Source organism: Ammodytes marinus (assembly GCF_949987685.1).
Source record: "Ammodytes marinus genome assembly, chromosome: 23".
Classification (NCBI taxonomy): Eukaryota; Metazoa; Chordata; class Actinopteri; order Uranoscopiformes; family Ammodytidae; genus Ammodytes; species Ammodytes marinus.
The window spans coordinates 3,405,080-3,425,332 of record NC_137227.1 but is presented as its reverse complement, the minus strand read 5'-3'; the positions used below and the strand labels follow the sequence as shown (position 1 = coordinate 3,425,332).

General features: G+C 39.8%; 1 protein-coding gene across 2 annotated transcripts in view; it reads left to right on the top strand.

Annotated features, from left to right (window-relative positions):
- The window catches only part of usp53a (ubiquitin specific peptidase 53a), a 42,996-nt gene extending 28,168 nt beyond the window's left edge, over nt 1-14,828 (top strand). The window contains exons 10-17 of one of the 2 annotated variants that reach the window (XM_080052208.1): nt 179-347; nt 1,545-1,691; nt 3,393-3,539; nt 6,033-6,840; nt 7,600-7,667; nt 11,473-11,539; nt 12,164-12,903; nt 13,321-14,828. In XM_080052208.1, coding sequence (XP_079908334.1) covers nt 179-347; nt 1,545-1,691; nt 3,393-3,539; nt 6,033-6,840; nt 7,600-7,667; nt 11,473-11,539; nt 12,164-12,903; nt 13,321-13,397 — 2,223 coding nt within the window. In that variant the 3' untranslated portion in view covers nt 13,398-14,828. Of the gene's footprint in view, nt 1-178; nt 348-1,544; nt 1,692-3,392; nt 3,540-6,032; nt 6,841-7,599; nt 7,668-11,472; nt 11,540-12,163; nt 12,904-13,299 lie in introns of both variants that reach the window. The other variant, XM_080052207.1, reaches the window with a different exon arrangement.
- The last annotated feature ends 5,425 nt before the right edge of the window (nt 14,829-20,253 follow it).

Below are 20,253 nucleotides of genomic sequence, written 5' to 3'. Positions count from 1 at the left end.
CAGAAAATATTCACATTTGAGAAGCTGAAATCAGATTATTTGGACATTTATTAAAAAATTACTCAAAACGATTCATCGATTATCAAAATAGATGGCGATTATTTTTATAATCGATTTGTCGATTAATCGTTGCAGCTCTAGAATAAATAAATTAAACATCTTTTTTTTTTTTTTCTAGATCGGCACCAGGTGGAAAGACGTGGTCACCAAATGCATCAAAGGTCACTTCCAGCCTCTGCTTCTCTTTTACGCCAACCCCGACGGCAGCGCTATCACCGCCGACGATGTCTCCAAACACAACGGTGGACACTCTCACTACAAGAGCCCTGTCAACGGAGACGTGCAAGGTACCATGGAATATGAATTGAGCACCCAAATTAAAACTTCATGAAAAAAATATTTAAAAAAATCTCTATCCACTGCTGTATTTGTAAAACTTAATTTTCCTTTTGAGATGCGTTCATCTTGTTTATTACTGCTGCTGAGTGTTCAGAGTTAAAAAAAAGATATATGATTTTTTTATTCATTACCCATCATCCCAAGTGACCCGTTTGATTTGTAATTACATACCATAAAACTCTCATTAATATGAAGCTGAGCCACGCAGATACCTCTTTTAGAGTAAGACCAAAATTGTTTTCTGTGCAATTTTGAGACGGTGAAATGCAAAAGGCTCAAATTTAAACCTAGTTCATACTAGACTAAATAAAAGGTCAACAATGTACATTTACGTTTTTATTTGACTAAACCTGGTCTGTTTCTGTCTGAATATTTCTCCTATTAAACCATCTTTGCGTGCCCATTATCTCAATATTAGTTTTTTTCAATCCTTGAACCAAACATCTCAACTTCTAGGGCTGCTAGAAGTTAGTAGAGTTACATCTGCTAAACGTTCCATATTCATTCGTAGCACTATTCATTACAGAAGGATTTGTTCATATGTTGTTAATTTTTCTAATTTATGAGACCTTTTCGTCTTAAAAACATGCTGAAATGCATTTTTAAGACTTTTGACTAGATATATTTAGTACAAAATTTAAAACAAAAATTGAACTCTGACCATATCCAACATCTACATTTGAAAAGAGATGAAAATGAATGCATTATTAGTTTTCTATTGCGAGATGTGCATATTAATTGAAACATTCCTGAATTTTTTTTGTTTTATTTTAATGTCCGTAATCTAAAAAAAGCTCTTTCATAGGATGTGTGTAAAATCCCACATCATTTTATTTGCATTTGCGGGCAGTAATGAAAATGTGTTGATGACAAAAGCTGAGCATCTTTGCTGTTTTGGATTATATATCGCTGGATTTGTTTTTTTGGGTTGGGGAGTTTTTTTTTTCATCCCCTTTAAAGATCCTCCTCCAACTCTCTATGCTGGCCGTGCCCCACTGGCCCGTCAGAGCTGACAGGGCGCCGGACCAAACGGGATCATCCCACTAACACTGTGTGCTTTTATATGTCATTTAAAATGCATTTTCAAGCTCTTCTGGTCTCTAGTTTGAAAAAAATTAAAATGTTTCTTTCTTTCTCCATTTTAGGCTCTGAATCTCCAGTTTTACCCCCAAAGAAGCTGGACCTCACCAGGGAGAACATCAATGCTCTGTTAGGCCAGGGCACCTTCAAACAGAAGACCACTTCAACCTTCAGCAGGGGCAGCGCACAGACCAGTGGAGGACGCGGGCAAGGTAAGCAAGGAAATCTCAATCCCTGCGTTCCAATCCCCATACTTCCCTACTATTTAGTATGCCAGAAAAAGATTTAGGATGTCCCAATACATGGACGTCAATTGTAGTATGTTGAAAATACATAAATGCCCCACTAACTCCAATAGCATTTTGGAGTATTTGTTTTTATTCTTGACATTTCTCGACATAATGGAAAAAAAAAAAAAAAAAAAAAAAAAAATCCTTATCTGATTTCTTTTCTCTCCCATGACCCTAAAACTCTTCTTTACTTTACTATGTTGTGTAGTACAAAGGAAAAGTATTTGATTTTGAACGCAGGGAATGTCATTTAATCACGAAAATCTCTAAGTTAAAGGTGCACTATATAACTTTGAGTGTTAAACTAAATCTGGCCATGTTCTATGGTAATACAGAGGTCACTGCCAATACTGCACATACTTCAGTTTAAGTAAGGAGAAGGGTGTAAACTGTTAGGAAGTAATTTGTTTTTACGATAAGCAAACAGCCTGGAATGACCGTTGATAAAAAAATTTCGTAGCTCCCTTTTTGATATAATCGCATGGCTCCATTTTTGTATTATGTGGCTACATTGTGAAGGGCCTTGAGATCTGTGTTTCATTGTGTCCCCTTTTGAGTTCTACGACTTGCTGTTTTAAGATGTGCTGTAGGGAAAGGGAGAGTTGCAGTCAGTACAAATAAAATGCCAGTTGCTGCTCAGAGCTCCCAGAAGCACCGCAATCAAAGACTATATGGAGTCCCAAAAATATATATATATAAAAAAAAAAAAATCACTTGCTATTTTTTTGTATTTCTGTTGAAATCTCAAGACAGCTAACAGAAAGCACAGCCTGATCATGTTTTCCAGTGCCATGACTTATCATTGTGTTTTTTAAAAGTGAATGTCTGCTGGAGATGGTGCAAAAAAACAGTCTCTGCCAGGCTGCCTTTCCCCCTCATGTAGCAGAAAATATGACCATGTACAAATGGGCACAATGATGCCCTGTACTGTAAGGCTCTCTCCCCCTGTCTACACACTCAGCAACTGCTCAGTGCCTCGGGGTGTGTGAGGTGCAAAAACAAGTGAGGAAAGACAAGGCTGTAGTGACAAGAGATATCCATGTGTGCACCAAGCAAACACATACTTTTAATGGTGTCTCCTGTGGTGGAATTCCCCGCTTCAGCAGAGATTCACATTGAAAAAAAAAATATATATATATATACAGGTGCATCGAAATGTATTAGAATATCATGGAGAAGTACATTGTTTACACACAAAGCGAAATATTTCCAGCCTTCCTTTTTACTTTGATGAATATGGCTCACAGCTCATGGAAATCCAAAATCCAGCATCCCAAAGTATCAGAATATTCCTTTGTTTGATTGGCCTTAGGTCATTTTCTTTAATATTTGTAGATGCTGGACGTGCTGTAAACTGTAATCCTTAAAATAAGAAAACATTGAAAACAAACTTGACTTTATCTGTACACTAAATAATTAGGAATATATGTAAATTTCACTTTTGGAATAAAATTATGGGGGGAAAAAATAACTTTTTCACTTTCCCCTTTATTGTTTTAGACACACCTGTATATTCAGCATTAAGTACACTACAGATATGAGTCGTCTGTTCCTCATTTAGGAAATTGTACCAAATCCCTTAATCGCCGCTGGTAATACCTGTCATCTCTTTTTTGTTTTTAGTGAAAATTGGCGCCGGCGATCCCAAGAGTCGCATCAGGGAGATTTCTCGAGAAGTTGCCCAGAAAGCAGGAGAGGTGCGTGGGATGCATCCATCCAGAAGAGAGCCTGATCGGAGCGGTCAACGGAGGCCTGAGTCACGCTACAGAGGTTGGTGGCAACAGATACCTGATATGTGTATGTACAGTGTAGATGTGGTCTGCACATATACCATGCACATCATAAACATGAGGATTCCCCAGGCTTTAAGATACTAAAGGGCTAGCCCGTGTCTTTCCACAGGGCCTTATGTAACCCTCGGTTTCAGGAGCAATGTGTCAGAATAGGGGATTAAGTGCTGACGTCTGTTGGAGGCTGCCTTTATCCCACTCTCTCATATCCAAAGCCGTTGGTTCCCCCCCTCTCTGTGGTCTATGTGGACAGTTATGCACAAACACGCACTATAAACAAAGACAATCCAACTAATACAGATTAAAAAAAAAAACTATTTTTAAAGGTGGAATCAGGAGATTCTTGACAAAATCACTTTATGTCCAAATCAGTGAATATCTCGATCTGCTACCTGTCCGCTCTGTGAACGAGTATGCAAACAAAGGGTATTTAGCTAGCAACATGTCTTTTAACAGAGCCTATACACACACACAATACAGACAGGTTGCGAGGAGATGTTCACTGATTTTGACACGCATTCTCCAGAATCACTGACTCTACCTTTTTATTCCCTTGTCCCGTACTCGTGTTAACCTCACACATTGAGTGTTGTTGTGTCTGTTCTAATCAATGGGCTGATTGGTCCACTCCTTTTTTTAATACTCTTTTACTACATGGCTGCTTTCAATTAAAAGTATCAGTGAAGGGATTATGGAGCACAATTTGTAAAACGCTCTCTAATCCAACGTCAACACCGGTAGCCTGTGTGTTAGCAGCTAGCTCACGTTTCCCAGTTATGATTGAATGCAATCGGCTAAAGGAGGCGAGTGTCACGCTGTGATGAATGGCGGGACTGGAGGTGACACGACAGTTAATGTAAGTAGGGAGAATTTACCGCTGCACGGCTCATGCCCAGGCTAGCACTTTGTAAAAAAAAAAAAAAAAAAAAAGAAAGGCCAAGAAAAGCTTAAGCAACTTGTCTCATATTGGACTTTCTAAATGATCACTGAATGCATTGAGGATGGAGGCATTCTTTTACAATGATCAACAGTCTTGTGTACTGTTTGACGACAACACTGTGGTATCAAATGTATGAGCAGAACGAAAAAGGTAGAATGCCGTGTTTTGAAGTGATTTAACTCTGGCGCACAGTCAGCAAAATCTAAAGCAATAGGGACTTCCATCTCTTGGGGTTGGGGAGGGGGGGGGGGGCTATTTCCCAGGACTGACAGTTATATGTAGTATTAAATTCACATTTTTTGATGTTACCTCAGATGAGATTTCCCTGGCCATTTAAAGGAGGACTCCAATACAAAACCACCTCTGATTTCAAGCACTGTCAGCAATAAGTTGGGAAAAATGCACTTGATAGATGACCCTTCTAGCATGAATAAGCATAATTGTTCATCACACCGCTTCATTTTCAGTGCATAATAAAATTTAATAATCTTTTTGATTTAATTTTAAAAAATAAAATGAAAGCTAAACTTAAGCAGACAATTGAGTGCTGTTCAGAACTGTAACTGACATGCATATAGATTGTGTGTGTGTACACTTTGACACAAATGAACTAGTTTCCAGGAAAGGATGTCAGGCCATATATTTTGAAAAGTGGCTATTATGGCTGGAAGTGTCCTTGGAATAGCAGACACACATCCGTAACACAGTCATGCGGCGACATGTCACTTGTGCATTTGGGAAAACAAGCACGTGTTTGAAAATACAGTACATACTAAAATACAGCACAACACAGAAGTGCTTCCTCGAGTCATCAGTAGCTGCTTGCATGTTTGTACGTACGTGAGCTGGCTACACTGTGCTCACACCACGGGGGAAATCGACTCCCGACGGCCGTAATTTACACCGCCTGTCACCTGCAGACATAAATGTCAGTGGCCCTGTTGTCACATGGCCTTCCCTCACTCTCTGCCCAGACTGCACTGTGCTTTAACACTGCTTTGTGTCGAGGTGTCAGTGAAAGTCAATTTGTGTCCCCTTAGCTGTTATTTTTGACACCGTCTTTTGGCATCAGATGAAGCAGAAAAATGTACGATTTTTAACCTTGTATAAATCACTCCATGAACGAATATGTTTAAATTATACCAGCTTTTATTTTCATTATTCATAGGAACTTTGACTGGTGTACACTGAATTTATGTTTTTATTTGAAGAAATGTTTCAGTTGTTTATTCAACTACTAAGAAAAACCTGGACAAACAAGCAGAGGGTATAAAATCCATGTGCGATCACCGGAGGCTTACCTCATGTTGATGCGCCAACGGTGTGGTTGTACTTCCTCTAAAGTCCTCATTGGGGTGACAGTAGTTACGCACTATAGCTTTAACATATTTTTTAATGTTTAGATTGTAATTTAAACAGGTGTTATGAATGAAATGAATAAATAAATAATTGCTTAATCCAGAGCATATATTTCTATTCTAATAGTACAAACTCTAATTACACTTTTTTATTTTTTATATTTAAAAAAAACAGATCCAGCTCAAGACCGGACGTACTCGCGCTCGGTCTCCCCTCCCGAGAATGGCTTCAAGAAGCACGTTGAAACGCGACTGTACGCCAGCCAAGGAAAAGGCCCCACGCGGACCGAGCGAACGCCCCACTTTGGCGGACGCTCCTCGCACGAGCTCCCCCGCTCTCACTCCAGGGTCCAAGTCTTACCCGCGAGCGTGCCCATCCCCAACAGTGGCCACCACAGCCGCAGATTAGACCAAGTGCCCAACGGCTACGACACAGACAGCAGCAGCCAAGACTCTAGAGAAAGACCTGGAAGTGCAGGCAACGGTCGTAGCAGACCCAGCCGCCCATGGAAGCCCAATCGGGAGGCGCTCAATGTGGACAGTGTTATTAGTGGGAGCAGTGGTGGTGGTGGTGGTGGTAATCCTGTGAGTCAAGAGCGGAGGCAGCACAGCCCACGAAGAAGACCCAGCAGTCAGTCACCTACACGTGAGCGAGAGAGAGACAGAGACTTTTCATTGGCAGGCCGGGAAGAACGCAAACCCAAAAGCCTTATGACCATCTACGAAGACGAGCAGAGGCACGAGACGGGAGGTAGCCGGAGCTCCCTGGACTCAGACAGCAGGGGGACCTACAGTGACAAGGACCGGTCCAAGGGCCTGGCCACTCTCAAAGTGCGGGGTGACAACTGGAAGATTCAACGAACTGAATCCGGGTACGAGAGCAGCGACAGGCTAAGCAACGGCTCAGCAAATCTGGACTCACCCGTGGTAGAAAACCTTTCTTCCAAAGACCTGCGGCCCATACCGGAACTGCATCTGACAAGGTAAAGTGGACTGTTAGGATTCTTTTTTTTGTCAGCCACATACACACGGACACACACATCTTGGCACATCAAAGTGTGATGCAGAAATAGCTATTGCTGGCATCACTCAGCAGTTTGTGCAGTGTGTCTGTGTGAGGCCAACGACTGATGCTGCATTTTTTTTCTCATCCCATATCCCTACTCATTCAAGGATTGGAGTCTCAAAAGTGCTGGCAATTTTAAATGATTCAACATAACAAACAAGCCGTTTCTAAGAATAGCAAGAGCCATTTATCATAAATGCACACAAGGCAGATGAGAGGACCTTTTTATGCCGGGCTGTCATCTGTTTGCTTTTTAGTACAGGTCCTGTTTATAGATAATGATCTAGACTAGCTGCCAACTGCTGTACTCAGACTTCCTCGACCGCTCGTGCATTGCTCAAGCCAAATCAAATGTATTGATAATTCTTTAACATATATTCTAAAAAGTTTTCTTGGCTCATTTCTTCCTTGTTTTTGTGGAAGTTGTATTTGTGCTGTCTTCACATTGAAGACACAAGTTACAGCTGGTATGAGATCACTCCATCATAAATGTATTCATGATTAAAACTGCATATTTATGCTGAGGTCATGTGGGTTTATTTCCCTTTTTTTTTGCTGACAGCATGGATCCATCAAGTAATTTTTTTAAGTGGTTGGTAAAATATCAAGCTACGGAATACCCACAATACCACAGTACATGAATAATTCCATTTTAATTAGTATTTTTGTATTTCAGGGATCACTTCCCTCCGAGAAGAAGGGATGACTTAATGGCTGACACGTTGCACTCTACATTTTCCACTGGTATGTTACTCCCTTGTACTTTGTATCTTTTCTTATTTCTGCACACTTAGCGTCAAAATATTTCACAGTTTACGCCTATTCACCCAAAATAAATATATATTTTCATTGTGAAAACTAAGTCACATTATTGAAGTATCACTCCATCACAAATGCCTGGTCCTGACTTTAAAGACATTCACTCCGCCCAGTAGACTTCCGTTGTGTTGTAAAGGATCTGAAACATTAAGATAGTCCTAGGCAATTTCCCTTGATTTATTATTCCATCAGTAGTGTTAAGGTCACACCCTGATTGAAGCGATACTTTATGGAAATAAGTGTGCTGCTGTGCCACTGACTGGCCTTGACCTTTTTTTTCCCCTGAGTAAAGTTTATGTTATGCAGCACACACAGAAAATGCCCCATGGTCTTAAGGCAAACGTCAACACACAGGTAGAACAACTGTTAAAGGAACCGGCTTCAACACTGACAATGCTTATTCAAAAAATGTGTATATTATTGAAAAAAATGATAATCCTGGTTCTTTTCTTCAATCAACAACAATGAGCCTTAAATGTTATTCACGTTGCCAAGTTGCAATACTGTATATTTTTATCTTTCCAGATATGGAAGATAAGATCACAACAACAACAAAAACACTTTATAAATGAGCACATTTTTTTTTTTTTGAAATAGCTCACTAATTTGCTCAACAGGACTACACTGAGTTAATCCTGGAGATGAGGGAGCTTGTTAGGGCCACCTAGCTGTGCCCAGCCGTGCAGAAAATGCCACGACTGGGCCTGTCAGAATGTGGTGTTCTAACATGAGCCAATGAAAAAACATTCATTCTTTGTTTGTTTTTTAGCACTGCAGTTGTTTTAATGTCCCACCGACATATGATGAAAGACAGCATATAAACAACAGCTACTAATAGTGTCTGCCTTTAGTTTTATTCAGGGTTGAAAATAGCTAAGTAGTAGTGGGGAAACAGAATGAGAAATGCGTAGTGTTGAATGCTGGTCTGGTCATTGGCCTGTGGGCATCATGTGAGGGGATTCATGTGAAAGAAGGTCTGGGAAACCCTTCTGTGACAGCCAGTTATTCATTCACTGCTGCAATATCAAAGTATTTACAGTACATATAGTTGTACATTTCTCTAAAAGATTTCCTCTGTGGTTATCATTAACTTCTTATCTGATCAAATCTGTCTTCATAAATAATTGCACAAACTACATTTTGTAGAAACGTGCATGTAAGATGTTTTATATTTTTGTATAAAAAGCACTCATCCCTGCTTTATTAACTCATTGTGGCCGTTTGCCTCCTAGTGTCTGTTAGGGGATATGACAGTGTCTAAAGTTAACACAGTTTTGTATAAAACATATATATATATCCACAGCTGTATTTTGTCCTAGTTTTGATTAATTTGATGCCTTGAACTAATTGCTAAACCTAATTCTGGCTAAGAATATGTGACGGGGAGGCCTTTTGACGTCTGTTCTCCAGTGGCTATTTTAAACTCAGCGCGGCATATTTACGCCCTGCTGTCCGCAAATTGAATTGACAAGCTGCTGTAAATGTGTCCAAAGTCAATTTGGCACGGGTTCAGCGGCGGTAGTCTGGCGTCAAGCTGCAGATTTCAGTGAAGGCTGAGCAGATTCCAGCAGTCAAAAAAATTAGAAAGAAGTCGAAAATCCTTTTCTAAAGCACACAGATGTGGCAGGGCAGTCATCAGGAGGTCATTGGACATATAGGGCCACAGGCGTCCATTCGTATGATTTGTTATTGCGTCCAATAAGGGACCTCAAGTCTAGTTTGTGGCCCTTCGTAGTCCCCTTAATGACAACTTATTGTCCTTTTTGTGAATACATGTTGTTGTGAGTCAGGCTATATTATACCTACAAGGAAATGGTAGCAGAAACATCTAGCTGTCGTGTATTTAAATTAGTCCTGATTGGCTCCTGCAGTATCAAGAAGAGCCAATAGAAAAAAGGTTTAGTTTGCACAGTGCCACATCATCCTTAAAGGTGGAGTTAGCAATTTTGTAGAATTCTTGTTTTCAAAATCACTTTTTTGTCAAAATCAGTGAATATCTCTCTACTCATGATCCGCTTCCTGTTCCGTAGTGTGTGGGCACTGAAAAAGAATCCAGTGTTAATACACAGCCTAGGACTACACATCCCTTTGTATTCCTTATGTTGAATATTACATGAGTAGAGTATCTTTATACTCGTCCACAAACCAAGTGAAAAAAGAGACAGCTTCATTTTCTTTAATCCTATTTTGCAACCTGACTTTATGCTTTCCAGTTAACATGGGAACTCCTTGGTTCAGTTGAGAGGCTACATTGAATGCCACAGTCTAATCCATTCAATCACATTACATGGCTGGTTTTGCAGTCAAGTGCAGTAGGCCATGTCACCAGCAGGACACCTTTTTTTGAGTACATCTGTTTTGCTGGAATTTTGGCAACTACAGCAGTGATCCCAAAATTCCACTGGAGGATCGGCCTTACCCTGAACCCGAAGAATTAATATACTTAAAATCTGGATGGAATTATAGCTAGTTATTTGATGGATGTCTGAACAATATTTTTCATTTCAAACTGACGGTCTCGCAACTGGACAAAACCTGCCCTGACGTTTATATATTCTCCAGCCTGTTTTCCCCCCTTGAAGCGTTCTCTAAGCATCAGCGCACTAAAGATTTTCCAAGGGAGAAAAACATCACAAAACAAAATCTCTTCTTTGTTTTCCAGAATCATACTGTTACGGTGTGCTTGCCAACATTGCAGATCAGCGTCATCAAATAGTGAATTGCCACATGGACTTTAGCGGCTTAAAAATGCAATAGTGTTGTGGAGGGGATCTAAAGTCTGGAGTCTGACCCCTGGAGTAATTGCATGCCAGCACAAAGGATTTAGCCACTAATGCTTTGAGAGAGAGAGAGGGAAAAAAAAGTGATGTGTGCTGACACATCACAGATGGTCCTCAGACACTCACTCTCTCCCGTGTCCTGTTAGTCAGCTGTTGTCTGTCTAAGGCCTTGTAAATCACACCCACCCTGCTAATATGGCTAAGCTCCACACCCGCCCACACCACGGACCTGTTTCTAAACATGTGTTTGGTGAAATCAGCTTTGATCTCAGAATGATTGCAGTAACATCATTTTGTTAACATCACAATGTGACCTGATTTGAACCAGTTATATTGATGGAATTTGTATTGATTTGTATTGAAATGTATTTCAAAAATGTAAAAGAAAACAAAGGATCATACAGACAATAATGATATTGCACAAAATAGATTGCATAGCGAAATACATGAATGACAAACATTCAATTCATAATAATGAATAATATAATATGTTTTAATACATTGTCATAACTCATTCAAATACCTATATAATGTTATTTACCAAGTATCTTACTATTATATAACTACAATGGCTAAACCTTCTCCAATTCAGTCAGGGTCTTTATCGTTTCATTAGTGTTGTTAGCTCTAAGCTAACAGGGCCCGGATATGAACCCAAAATCCCCCATGTTCTTTGGCGGGCTCAGACAGTCATAGTGGTACATGGGGGGCCCGGGGGCACTCTGCCAGACTAGCTGCTTTCTCTCCCAGCACCAGGCGAAAGGGCCGGGCCATGACCCCGTTAGATAACATGTCAGACACGGAATAAAATACATATTGTAGCTGCGCTCTAATAGAAACATGTGACAGATGTTACCTCACTCTATTATTTGACCATCTGCTAGTGATGACTAAGAGTTTGCATATGAGTGTGTTGGGATATTAAAATGCTCATCATGCTTTCTGTCCAGGTGAACAAGGCAGAACATCTCCAGATCTGCCAGACTCGCACATCCTCTCTGGTCTTCCAATAAACAGGTAAACAAAAAACAAAAAAAGGTCACATACAATTGCAATTTTGAATCATTTTCGGATTCAAAATTGTAATTTGGGTTTACATTAGAAAACTGTTTTCATGGTGTAGTGTCCACCAAAACCTTTATATTTTTCACATTGGCATTGCTGTATTGTCTGTTTTCTGTTGTCTGAAATGCTCAGTTTTAGAGCCTGTCTCTTTAAGCCGTCCAAAAACCCCAGTCTGCCCTGAATCTTCAAACTGCTGGTTTGAATCTAACTGCCAGTTAGATTCAGGGGGATCTGGGGCTGTGGCTTATCACTGGTAGAGGTTGTGCTAAGTAAGGTTGGTAATGAGGGGGGCGTGGCTCCTCCCCTTATGATGTCATAGAGGGGAGTGAAATCTGACTTGGGTTTTTGGACACAGGTTTTCAGAAAATAGGAGGTGGAAAAAAGAGAGAGAGGGTTGTTATTTTCTCATACTTTAAGAGTCTCTAGCACTCTTAAAGCGGGGAACCATATTGATGTTGAAAAACCAGGGAAAGTTACATTATGCATAATATGTGACCCTCAAAGAACACCTTATAAGTAGTTAGCCCGATTCGGCACAAGGGCAATTCAAATACTGGTGTTTTTTTTCTGTCACAGGAGAGGAGCCTTCCGGTACACTCCTGGCATCTTGGAGAAGAACAGCGGTCTGGACAGCGGTGAGCGAGAGGACAACGTGGACAGCAGCCCCGCCAGTCCCGTGCCTCCTTACTTAGCCAAGACCAGCAGCTCTGAGTGGAACAGCTCCGATGACCTGGTGGGACCGTTCTCTGAACAAGAGGAGAGTGGCACCCCTGGCCACGAGGACCCTTTCTCCCATAACTACAGCCCAGCTTTACCCCCCAAGACCTTTGGCAACCATCACACTGACCCATCTGGAGTCCACTTCCAACAGCCCGAGGTGTCGACGCGCTTCAGCCCCCGCAACAACGCACCCAAAAACGGCTTGCCCCTGCTCTCTCACGCCACCTTCCGCCGGTGGATCGAGACGCCGGCAGAGCATAGGCTATCATCAGACGCCAGCTCCAAGTCTGGCTCCTCGGACCAGGAAAGGAACGATCTGTCGGCCAGCGAGAGTGACGAGAGGTTACCCAGTCCAATGCTAGGACACGACGACGGTACAGACTCGCCTAGTTCCACTGATATGGCTCTGCCCACAACCTATTTCTCTGTGGATAACTGCATGACAGACACGTACCGGGCCAAATACCACAAGAGGCCTCCCTTGTATGTGAAAGCAGAGGACCACATATCGTCAGGGGAGAGCGATGTGGAAGGGAGGGGCCTTTCTCTGCCAGATGTTCAGCCGCCAGAGCCTTCCAGAAGCAGAGCAGAATCAGGTACTGTGTAATCCTAAAGGTGGAGTCAGTGATTCTGGGGAACGCTTGTTGTTAAAATCTCTTAAAGCTAGTGAATATCTCCAGCACGACCCGCTACCTGTCCGTACTGTGTCTGCGTGCTGAAAAAATATCAGGTGTTAATACACAGCCCAGGCACTGTTAACAGGTACGTGTACATAGCTAGCAACATGCCTGTTTACAGAGGCTTGGCTGTGTATTAACACTGGATTTATTTTTCCGTTCACAGACAGGTAGAGGATTGTAAGGAAGATATTCACTGATTTTGCCAAAAAAGTGATTTTGACAGCAAGCATTTTCCAGAATAGCTGACTCCACCTTTTAAAGCTATTTCTATTATTTGCGTGATGTTCCAATCCTCTTTGTTGATGGATTCAGTCTTTTGCTTGTGTCTTGCAGGTCATTCTACTCCGAAGACTACTGCAAAGTGGAACCCGGTTACTCCAAAAGGACTTGATGAGCATGGTTTTCTGTAATTTCTGCAAAAAAAAAAAAAAATGCTTCAATAGATCCTTGTATGATGCTGTGACTGGATGCCCAAAGGCATAGTTAATGCACTATGACTGCTACACAGTTTAACTCCTTCTAACTGTGGATGTGAATGTTGCATTGTCATAACAGGAAAGTTGGACCTGAAACTGGATGCCAAAGAGATTGTAAAAAAAAGAAGCAGGTGTCCTTAATAGTCTAGCTTGCTGTCTTGGTAGGAGCTACTAAAAAGCTTTGAATGAAAAGTGAATTTGCACAGTAGAGACCGCCACCAATGGTACATAGAAATAAACACTTGGCTGTTTGATCATGTTTGGACCGGTTGAGCTCAGAAGGGTTTAACTGTATGCTAGTGAAGAATGTGTCACAGAAGGCTACTTCACCAAATGGTCATGAATGAATAACCGATTTCTCATTTTCTCTCACTCCAACAGTATGCTTTTGTTTATTCTACTACTCTCCTTTAAGTGTTTCGAGGTGTCTGACCCACTTCTCTGTCATGTTCACATACCTCTTTGCTGGTTCTGAAGGTTCTAGTCATTTTCAGAACATATTTCTTTTGTAGATTAGGCAAATTCAAAATATTGGGCACTCTTTGGGGCATGACTTAAAAATGGATCCCAAGGATCTGTGTGAATATGAAACCTGCATAGTCTTTTTGGCTAAGGAGAACTCTTTGCATGACTGGAAAGGCAGGAATGCTTACCTCAGATTGTTGTCAGTGCTATGGAGTTTATTGACTCCTGCAAAATAACATGCATAGTTCATTCTCTGGCCTCTGCTTTGGTCAAACTTTAACTAGAAGAGGTCTCTCATACCGAAACATCTCAACCACCAATATGTTAAAATACTGTAGGTTAAGTATGTGGCACACATCCCATCATCATCACATATGTCCTGTGTTCTATGTCTTTGCACTGTATTTCTAGTTGACTCATTTTCTTTACGCACTCCTTACAGTTATAAACGTTTTTGTCTTTAGCTGAATCCATTATTCAGTTTGTCCAGTTTCTTAAAAATGGCTCTTACTAGCTCCCACTATGCTCTTTATAGTACATGGACTTGTCTGCATTTAAAATTGTCATCTATTAGACAAGGTGTTCTTTCTTTCTTTCTTTTTTGCAGGGGGGAGGGTGGGGGACGGTTGTAATATCATGGTGTAAATCAGAGTAGTGGACTATTGTTTAGTTCAAAATGTTTTACATATATATATATATATATATATCTATATATATATAGATATATATAGATATGTGTATATATATACAGCAGACTAATGCACAGTGCCTTTTGTATTTTTCTATGCATATGAGAAGATGAAATCGGTGACATGGTTTGTACAATTATTTGATTTTGAATAATTTTTGTAACATTTAATTTTATTTTTATGGATGACCAATTGTTAAATAAAAAAATTGTATTTAACCATATCTGTGTGTCAGCCTGATGTTATATGAAAGAGCACCAGGTTCAACCTATGGCAATGCTAATCTTTAATCTCAATTATTTAGTAAATAAAAACCTAGTCTCTCATTACAATGCTAGTTTTGAAATCATTTGAATACAAACCATAGGTGCTTTTATGTAGTTTATATGGCAGGTCACTGTATTTAACAACACAGTAACAATAAAGGTGGGAAATGTAGTGATATGCTGCCATCTGCTGTCATGTGTGCTTACTGCATCTCCAATGTTCAGTACCAGCAGTATTATACTATCTATGGTACCAGCACTGGCTACTCGTGCATATGGGTGGATGACATACAGTATAAGCCCCAAAAAGGTTAAACATAAATATTCAAATATTTGACATGAGAATTATTGAGTTTAGTTGTACTGATTCTTACATTTCTCAAAATGTATGCTGTCTTTTAGATTTTTAATTGAAATATGTATTTATTCACCATTTTTTTTGAGTCTGTGCTTAAAATTGTCATATGGTGTGACATGAAAGTTTTTGTATTTAAATGACAGGTGAAACTCGAAAAATTTGAATATTGCGCAAAAGTTAATTTACTTCCGTAATTCAACCTACAAGTTTAAACTAATATATTATATAGACTCATTAGATGCAAAGTGAGATATTTCATGCCTTTATCTGTTATAATTTTGATGATTATGGTTTAAAGCTTATGAAAGCTTACATGAAATCAATAAAAAAAGGGATTTTAAATACAGAAATGTCAGCCCTCTATAAACTATAATCATACATGAATTCCTGCCTCAATGCAGCGTGGCATTGATGCTATCAAAATCATCACTGGCTGTTGAAACTTGACAGTGGTCTTCAAGCAACTTGGATGTTTTGCCTCTCCACTCTTCCTCTAGAGTCTAGACTGTGGGACCTTGATTTCCAGTCCAAAGACAACACAGCTGTCTACCAGAAGATTTTAAAGTACCTCATGCTTCTGTCTGCTGAAAATCTTTATGGAGATGATACTTTACTTTTCCAGCAAGACTTGGCACCTGTCAAAAGTGCCAGAAACCACTAGTAACTGGTTAGCTGACAATGGTATTATGGCCAGACAACTTTCTTGACCTGAACTCCATAGAGAATCTATGGAGTATGGTCAAGACGAAGATGAGACACACCAGACCCAACACTACAGACGAGCTAAAGGCCACTATCAAAGCAACCAGGGCTTCCACAACACCTCAGCAGTGCCACAGACTGATCGTCACCATGCCATGCCGCATTAATGCAATAATACATGCAAAATAAGATCTCAGACCAAGTATATAGTAGATTAATTAAAATACTTTTGCAACATTTCCGTATTATAAATATATATTTTTATTGGCCTTATGGAATATTCTAATATTTTGAAACGCTGGATTTTTGATTTTCATGAGCTGTAAGCCGGAGTCCTGTTAAACAAAAAAAATGCCTGAAATATATCACTATAGGTCTAATACATCTAGAATATATGGAACTTTCACTTTTAGAATTAAATTAGATTAAAATGATATGATATTCTGACTATATGAGTTTCACCTGTATAATGGGATACACTTTTCTTAACTGGTTTGATCACAATTCTTCATCTTATCTTTATTGAGATTCAGCATTTCCTTGTACAAAAACATTACATTTTGCATTATTTTTCTTTTCTCGCCCAATGTAAGACGTGTCATACATTTTTTGGTATATTTTAGATTAATTCCAATATATCCTGTAATAAATCTAACAAAACTACTTGTCAGTATAGCTTGTAGCATTGTCCATGTGTTGCAGTGAGATTGTATAATTAATCACTGAATAAATAAATTATAAAGCCTTTTTATCTTCATAATTTCTCAATGTCACACCAAATGAAACCTCTCAGAAAGGCCTGGTTGGGGAATTAATTTTTTATTATATTCCCACAACTCAGGTATCCAGGCTCTAGTGTCGCCAGCAGGATTTGAACCACAAATGTATCCTCTTGAGCTACTCATGCAGGAAACTAGCGCAACAGACAGACAAACTGAGCATTGGTGGTAAATTAACACAGTTCAACTTACTTTTTTTCCCTACACTCTATATGGCCTAAAATAATTGCTGAACTAAGATTAATATACACTGGTGGGAGGATATTAGCCTACATGATTGGCCCATCCGAACACATTTGTGAATTCATTCCAGTGTGAGTGATCCTGTTGCATGGGCGGTGGATTATGTAATACTGATGTTTTGATTTTGGATTTCTGTCACTTTTGAGGATTGTTGCATTACGTGTCTGTTGTAACGATGGACATGGTTTTCCAATGTCTTTGTTAATGATCCCTGAAAGCATTGTCATCCTGATGTCTCTGAGTAGCCTATCAAATCAATGAACATAGGCTACCTTCTTCTCCACCTCAAGAGGGAAGTAGAGGACTTTGCAAGAACAATAAATGCTGCCTGCAACTTGACCTATAGGCCTAGGCATTCACAACATTGGGATCTTTGGGACTTATTTTTCTTTATTTGATTGTCAAGGTTTTCCTAAAAAAGGTCTCTCCATCGAGGGCCATTTTTTTATTATTATATTTTTTTTGCACAAAAGAAATTTGGTCATTTCATCATTAAAGCTGGGGTATGTGATTTCTGATTGGTCAAAGTTAACATGAGCTGTACACTTTGACCAATCAGAGTGAGGCTCCGATTCTCTGTTTTTATTGGCTGTTGGGACTGTCCATTCACTTTGGCATGACTTTGTTGGTGTAGAGCATGTCAGGGAGGGACCATAGGGGAGGGACCAAAGAGAACAAGTGGAGCGGTTGAGGAATTTGGATTCGAATCTCTATCCCAACTGCCATTTTCTCCCCAAATCCTCCACCCCAGCTTTAGGCAGATAATTTCACACCGGTAAAATAAATAAATAAAAATAAAATAGATTGATGGAACGAGTGCCTGAAAAGCAGACATTATTCTTTCACTTTTGTACAACATGTTATTACTCACCCAAGGTATTTTAAGATTTTATTCACAACAATTATGGAAATATCCTGGCTAGGCTCTTCAAAAGGACATACCTATGTTGGAACAATGTTACTATGTTACCACTTGTAGGAGGACAGCTTAAGTATGGTTGTGAAGGAATAGTATCTTAGCAGTCTCTCTGTCTGTGTGTGTGTGTGTGTGTGTGTGTGTGTGTGTGTTTGTTTGTTTGTTTGTGTGTGTTTTCTCCAGCATCCTTCAGAGTGGGACTTGGCCTGTCAGTGTGGGCTCCTCCTCTGCAGCTGCTGTACTTCATTAGGGGGCCATCAGCTGAGCTCAGTGGTGCCCTGTCAGTCAGACTATACTGTTTACACACACACACACACACTCTCCGTCACACACACTCATACACACACTCCGTCAAGCTCACTCACAGTCGTTCCTCATATGATTCTGCTCACTCTGTCAGTCTCAGTCCTTCCCTTCTCGCTAAACATTCCCATACTCCTTTTAGCCATCTTATATTGTGCTTTTTTAAGTAGGGCTACATTTCCTCCAAATGTATCATTTCTGTCATAAAAATAAAACAGGTTATAGTATGATCGATCATTTGCAACCCAATTTGGCCAAAGCCAGTGGTTGCAACCGATTCTATTATAATGTCCAAACTTTGAGTGCATACTGTACAGCTTGTTGAACATAACAAGACCCAGATGGGCATCACACCTATAGAAGCCCTTTATGAAGCAGGTCTGATGGAAGCTGGCATTCATGCCCTACAATACTGTACATGTATGTTGCAATACAGCATGTGGCCAGAAGTGTCAGCACAGAGCATAGTTTAGGAGCACTTCATTTGAAAATCAGAATTATGGTCTGCTGTGAGCATCCAAGCATCCAAGGCACATTATGCAAGAAGACATGTTACAGTTTTTTACGATTGCTAAACCACAGTGGGCACAACTGGAGCGACATGTGCAAAACTCTAACAACAGTATGCAGAGCAGCGGTTCATTCGGACCAAACTGTAGCTCGTTTTTCATTGCTTAAACACAACTTTCAAAACTCTACACACCTATCTCATGGCTTAACCACAACCTGCACAACACTGTGGATTTCCAGCACTTTTTTCAAATGCTAACATACTGCTGCCACAACTATAAACCAACATTCATTCAAAACAGAATGAATGCCTAGTGCATTTCAAACACTGCGGATTGCAATTTCAACTGAAACACTAAGATGTCTTGTTTTAGACTTGTTAGTGAACATATATACAGTATAAAGGGAAAGCTCAAACATATTTTCTTTTTTGGAAATGGACCAAGGAAGACAGGTTGTTGGAGGGATAAGAGTGTCAGTGAGAGTGTGGATGTGTGGAGGAAGACCTAGAAGACATAGAGCTGTAATTTCTGATGAAATACAGTAAGGGCTACACTGATAGACCCTGTTGTGAATCATGGTCTCTCATTGAGAGAGGCAGGGTTGAGAGTGCAACCCAATCTGCAAAAATCTAAAGTTGCATCTGTAATACAAATTTTCCAGCAAACAAACAGCTTAGAGTTGCACCCTTACATAAAATGACAACATTACAGGAATTGATTTCTGTATTACAATTATAGAATATTTACACAGATAAATACTACATTTGGAAATGTTTTCAATAAAATATACAAAATGTGTATCTATTGAAGCAAACTTCTGATTTTCATTTCTTTTTGTTTTCCTAAAAAAACTGGTATGTTATAAAATAAACAATTTCATGTGAAATAATTTCACCCTTTCATCAAAGAAAATATTATGTCATTTGTGTGAAATAACTCAAATTTGTGTATTGGGGTTTGATGCTAGTGTTTGTACTCTGAGCATGTTCTGAGTGACAGTGTGTGTTATCTCAATGAGGCTGGTTCATAGTGTTTGCTGCACTGAACCTACAGTATTTTGCAGGTGAAGTGAACTGTTCAGCTCCAGTGACTGTTTGTAGTGCAGACTGTAGTTAGAGTTTTGCACATTGAGCTACAGTTGTGCTCACTGTGGTTTAGCGATCGAAAACAACTGTAAGGAAGCAAAAATAGACAAAAGTCTCAAAATTGACCAGTGCTTGAAAAAACAACGTTTGTGCCTGGTTAATAACGACTGAGTGATATGGATTATCATTATTACGATATTATTAAATTTAAAGCAACCCATTTGAGTTTTTATGTGTAGGTCACAATAGAACTTTAAGCACCATATTGCCAGTTTAACATATATGTTCTAATACTGTGAAGTATTCCTTTCCCCACACAGTTTTCTGGTAATTTTCGTTCTACCAATGTTACTGCCTTGTCTGTCTCTCTTCTTTAACACAGTACCCTGTGCCCAGTTGTGTCGCTGTGGCTTGTACACACACAAACACGGACACGTGTGCACACACACACACACACACACACACACACACA